General features: G+C 45.6%; 1 protein-coding gene across 5 annotated transcripts in view; it reads left to right on the plus strand.

Annotated features, from left to right (window-relative positions):
- Window positions 1-5,000, plus strand: part of LOC125027153 (casein kinase I-like) — a 124,116-nt gene that overhangs the window by 44,592 nt on the left and 74,524 nt on the right. For all 5 annotated transcript variants that reach the window (XM_047616036.1, XM_047616032.1, XM_047616037.1 and 2 more), the window contains exon 3: window positions 999-1,071. In XM_047616036.1, coding sequence (XP_047471992.1) covers window positions 999-1,071 — 73 coding nt within the window. The remainder of the gene's footprint in view (window positions 1-998; window positions 1,072-5,000) is intronic.

Raw genomic sequence — 5,000 nt, forward strand, 5'->3', positions numbered from 1 at the left:
GGAAAGAATAAAAAATATTCCCTCCCTTCTACCCCCTTCCCTCGCTTTTTCTCTCGACGGAGAGAAATTGACTTCAGAATTCTATAATCGTTCCCCAATTTACGAAGTTGTCGAGCGCCGAAGTTTTTATTTGTTAACTAACAAACTTCTACGGAACTGTAGCCTTAGCTGCCAGTCGTCCGTAATCCTTTCCACATTAAAAGAGGTACCGGGGCCATTCTCCGTTGGTTTACCTTTATATACGAAATAGGATCGTGTACGTGACTAATTGTGCTTGTCCGTGCGTGCTTGCGTGTTTGTGTAGTCATGGATGTGTGCGTGTTAAGATTTTTTGTGTGTATTTTTTTTATGTATCTTGGTGTGTCTTTAATTATGCATTTCAATATATAGATGTGTGAGATAATGGGATGGCTTTGCTGGTAATGGAGGTGTGCGGGTTCGGAGACCAGTGCGGATAATTGGTTGACAAGCCTTTTCGAAGGATTTGGGGACCCTCGATAGTCCTCTTCATTTGCATTTTAATGGTGTTGAATCCCTGATATTGCTTTTCACGTCAAAATTATAATTAATCTGGTGGACGAGATTATCGGTACTTTTTTTGTGTGAGGATATTCTGATAATGATCATGATTTTATTCGGCCTTTTTTTTTTATATACGTGTGTTCGCGCTTTGTCGTTGGCTTAGTGATTATTGTTCATACTGGAGCCACTGGTTTTTGCATCACGTATTGTTTTTGTTGTAATTATTATTATAATCGTATTTATTTTATTTATTTATTTTATTGTATATTTATATGTATAATTGTGTACGTTTTGCTATATATACACATTAATATTTGTATTTAAGAATATTATGATACCTCATTTTGTGCGTGACAGTTACTGTGCATGTGAACATGTTTCGGCACTTAACCCTCCCCCCTCCCTTTAAAAAAAATGAAAGAACAAACCATAAACCAGAAAGATAATAACGTTTGATTTTCTTCGTTTTGTTCCAGGAACCAATCAAGGCAAAGGCGCCTCAGTTGCACCTCGAGTACAGGTTCTACCGAATGCTGGACGCGGTGGGAGGTAAGGCGCGTTTGTGTGTACTTTTGGTGTACTTTGTGTGCGTGTGTGTGTGGTAAAACAGAGAGGACTTGTGTACTGTGATGGATATGTCAAGTGATTTTTTTTCTTTCTTTCATTCGTGATATTTAAAACAGCATGTGTTTTTGTATTATATATATATATATGTATATATATGTATATATATGTATACATATATGTGTTTCCAGATTTTTTTTTTTTTTTTTGAGGGGGGGGAGGGATAGAAAAAAGGAAAATATGTAGTATCAGTTAAATTGGCATTCTGTATTTGTTTGGTTTGGTTGTGTCTATTTCTTGGCGCCTCTCCTTTCCTGGAAAATATCGACAACCCAGGGAAACGTAAACAAACGTTCGTCGGCCATTAGCAGAACGTTCCCCGAAACGTTGTCACAGGCCCTTCCATCCGATCCCGTGACCCCCCCCCCCCACACTCCCCCCGCGGCTTACTCCGTCTCAGATAAATGCCTCAATTAGGGTAATTGGCGGCGGGGTCATTACCAAGCACACAAACGGGTTCGGATGACTATTAGCCAAGGCGGGACAAGATCCCAGCTCGATTATCCTTTTTGTTGACACGCGCAAATACCGTTGCACATGTTTATTGCATGTGTTGCGCTCACTGCAAGCGTCTTCATTTGCATGTGGGGAGACTTATTATTAGCATTAATTATTATTAATGTTATTTTTATTGTTATTATTATTATTATTATTATTATTATTATTATTATTTTTATTGTTATTATTATTATTGATATTATTATTATTATTATTATTATTACTTCAATATTTGTTATTATTATTATTTATCTACACTATTTTTATTATTTGTTTGTCAATTTCCCCTTCACGCCCACTTGCGACATTTCCGGCGAGAACTCGACAAAGGGGACAAGGTCGTTTAATCTTTGAATTAGGACATCGCTCAGTTAGGCGTTGTTCCTTGTCCCGGTCATGCATATTTATTGCCTTAGTAATGTTCTTTGTTTTTTTTCATTGATCAGATTTCATTCGTTTATTGCGAGGTTGCCATCGTGTTAGGCCCTTGACGTCAGAGCTCTGTAGCGCGTGTAGGTTTCATGCTGAGGCTGCAACGGTAAAAGTAGCGGGGAATATGCTTATGTACTTACGTCATGTGAATGTGTTAATCTTTGTTCATATATGTTTGTGCATGTTTTTACTTCATTTTTACAATTTTGGAGGAGGTGCGTGAGAGGAGAAGGCGTGTGTGCGTGCGTATTTGCGTGCGCGCGCAGTTGTGGACTCTCGACGTACTCGGTAATCAGCTGATGACGTTGCGGGTGCGGCGATGGAATGGGATAGCGGCTTGTCGGTCGGTCGTGTGCAGGGGCGTGGGTATTTGTTTGTTTGTCTTGTTTCTTGGGAGTGGTGTGGATGTCTTTACTTCCCCCCTCCCCCCTACTCTTCAGTTTCTCGATTCTTTCTTTGCTTACCTCCTCCCCATCTCCCATTCCCATTCCTTCCTCTCCACCATCCCAAATTTCCCTCATCCCCATTCTCCCCCTTCTACCTCTTTCCTTTCCCCCTTCTCCCCCTCCCCTTTCCCCCTTCTCCCCCTCCTCTTTCCCCCTTCTCCCCCTCCCCTTTCCCCCCTCTCCCCCTCCCCTTTCCCCCTTCTCCCCATCCCCTTTCCCCCTTCTCCCCATCCCTAAGGGAGAGAGGAGAGGGAGTGCGCCAACGATTGCCGTAGGACCGAGCGCTTGACGTTCGGCCCTGCCATCGACGAACGAAGCCCTCCACCGGCGACCACTGATAAGCCACGGTTGACGGTGGCTCTGGCTCGGGCTCTCGACGTTTGCCTTTGCAGCTTGCCGTGAAGGTCACAGTACCTCTCGACGAAGCTGTCTGTCTCTCCTTTTCTTCTTTCTTTCTCTCTTTCTTTCTCTTGCTCGTTCTCTCTCACTCTCTTCTCTCTCTTTCTTTCTTTTTCTTAAGACTTATCACTCCTTCCACACTTTGTTTGTCAGGGATGTTTGAGGGAGGCGTGTAAGGAAAGGAATGAAAATGGGGATGGCAGGGAAAGGAATAAAGGCGGTGGCTGCGAGAATGGTCAGTGGGGAGAGAGAGAGAGAGAGAGAGAGAGAGAGAGAGAGAGAGAGAGAGAGAGAGAGAGAGAGAGAGAGAGAGAGAGAGAGAGAGAGAGAGAGAGAGAGAGAGAGAGAGAGAGGCAAGATAGGCAAAAGAATGAGGTGTAGAAAAGACAAACAGATAGAAACTGGAATGGAAATACGAGAAAAGAAAAAAAAGGGAGGAGGGTGACGAGCAGCGGCAGTGGCACCGCGAGAAAGAGATTGACACGAAAGATAATCAGATAATGATGATTTCCGTCCGAGACTGCGATAGCGGCGGAGGGTGGGGGTGGTGGGGGGGGGAGTCGTGCTTGGCGATCCCCGTGCTGCCTTGGAAGTGACATTTCGCAGGATCGTGGCAGCGGCGAGAAGCCCCGAGCAGGACGCCACAGAAGAGCAGGGTTCATCGCCGGCCTGGCACCCCCACCCCCCCTCCCCCCATATCAGAGCCTCGGTGGCGTCGTGCGCGTGGGATGGAAGCGGTATTAAAAAAATTGGAAAAGAAATCGACCTCTCCCATAGGGGATCTCTCCTTCTAGATTCCCCTTATTCCCCTTTCATCTTATCTCCCCTCTCCTCTACTCTCCTTTAGCTGCTGCTTGCTTCTTTCCCTCCCTTTCCTGTCCTTTCTCCTTCAATGCACCCTCTCCCCTGCACCTGTTTACTACCACTATCGCTGGGATCTCGATCTCCCTCTCCCTTCCCTCTTCTTCCCCCCCTCTCCCTTCCCTCTTCTTCCCCCCCTCTCCCTTCCCTCTTCTTCCCTCCCTCTCCCTTCCCTCTTCTTCCCTCCCTCTCCCTTCCCTCTTCTTCCCCCCCCTCTCCCTTCCCTCTTCTTCCCCCCCTCTCCCTTTCCCCCCTCTCCCTTTCCCCCCTCTCCCTTTCCCCCTCTTCTCTCTTTCTCCCTCTGCCCCCCTTCCCTCCCTCTCCCTTTATCCCTCTTCCCTCCCTCCCCTCCTCCCCCCTCCCTCCGTGCTGCTCCTCATGATTGGAATAAGATGCCGGATTGATGTCCAGGTCTCTTGTGATATGATGTCGAGATTTGGCGATGGGTTGCTTTCATCTGGCGCGGCTTTTCATGTGCATTTATGTATGTATGGTTTGTGTGTGTGTGTGTGTGTGTGTGTGTGTGTGTGTGTGTGTGTGTGTGTGTGTGTGTGTGTGTGTGTGTGTGTGTGTGTGTGTGTGTGTGTGTATGTTTGTGTTTGTCTAGGCTATGTGTATGATAGTGTATCTTGTTTAGAGGAAAGCAGGGATAGGATTGATTCTGTATTTTAATTTGGAAAGTGCTGTGGGCCGTATGGGGATGAGTGATATTGAAAAGATTTCCATTGTGTATGCACACACACACACACACACACACACACACACACACACACACACACACACACACACACACACACACACACACACACACATATATATTTATTTATATTTATATTTATTCTCCTCTCCTCTCGCTCTTGCTCTTGAATAATGCCTGAAATGTATAAGATATGATAATCACATTGCCTGATGGTCAGCAGAGCCCCCCCCCCCCCCCCCACTGTCGTGACGGATCATGTCGTACTGCTGCCCCTCCACCCCCCGCCCCCCACGTAGTGTTTCTTGATTGCGTTTCCGACACGTTTCCGCAGGGAGTCTCAATACGAGAGCGAGGTTAGGGTTCGCCATTAACATTATTGTTGGGATCGTCATCATTGTTATTATTATTAATGTCATCATCATCATCGGTCATAACCATCGTCCTCATTACAGCATCTCTATTTTTATCGGAATGCGGGAAGGTTTACCGATTGTTTGTGATATTGGTGCGGCTGTTAA

Source organism: Penaeus chinensis, chromosome 7 (genome assembly GCF_019202785.1).
Source record: "Penaeus chinensis breed Huanghai No. 1 chromosome 7, ASM1920278v2, whole genome shotgun sequence".
NCBI lineage: Eukaryota > Metazoa > Arthropoda > Malacostraca > Decapoda > Penaeidae > Penaeus > Penaeus chinensis.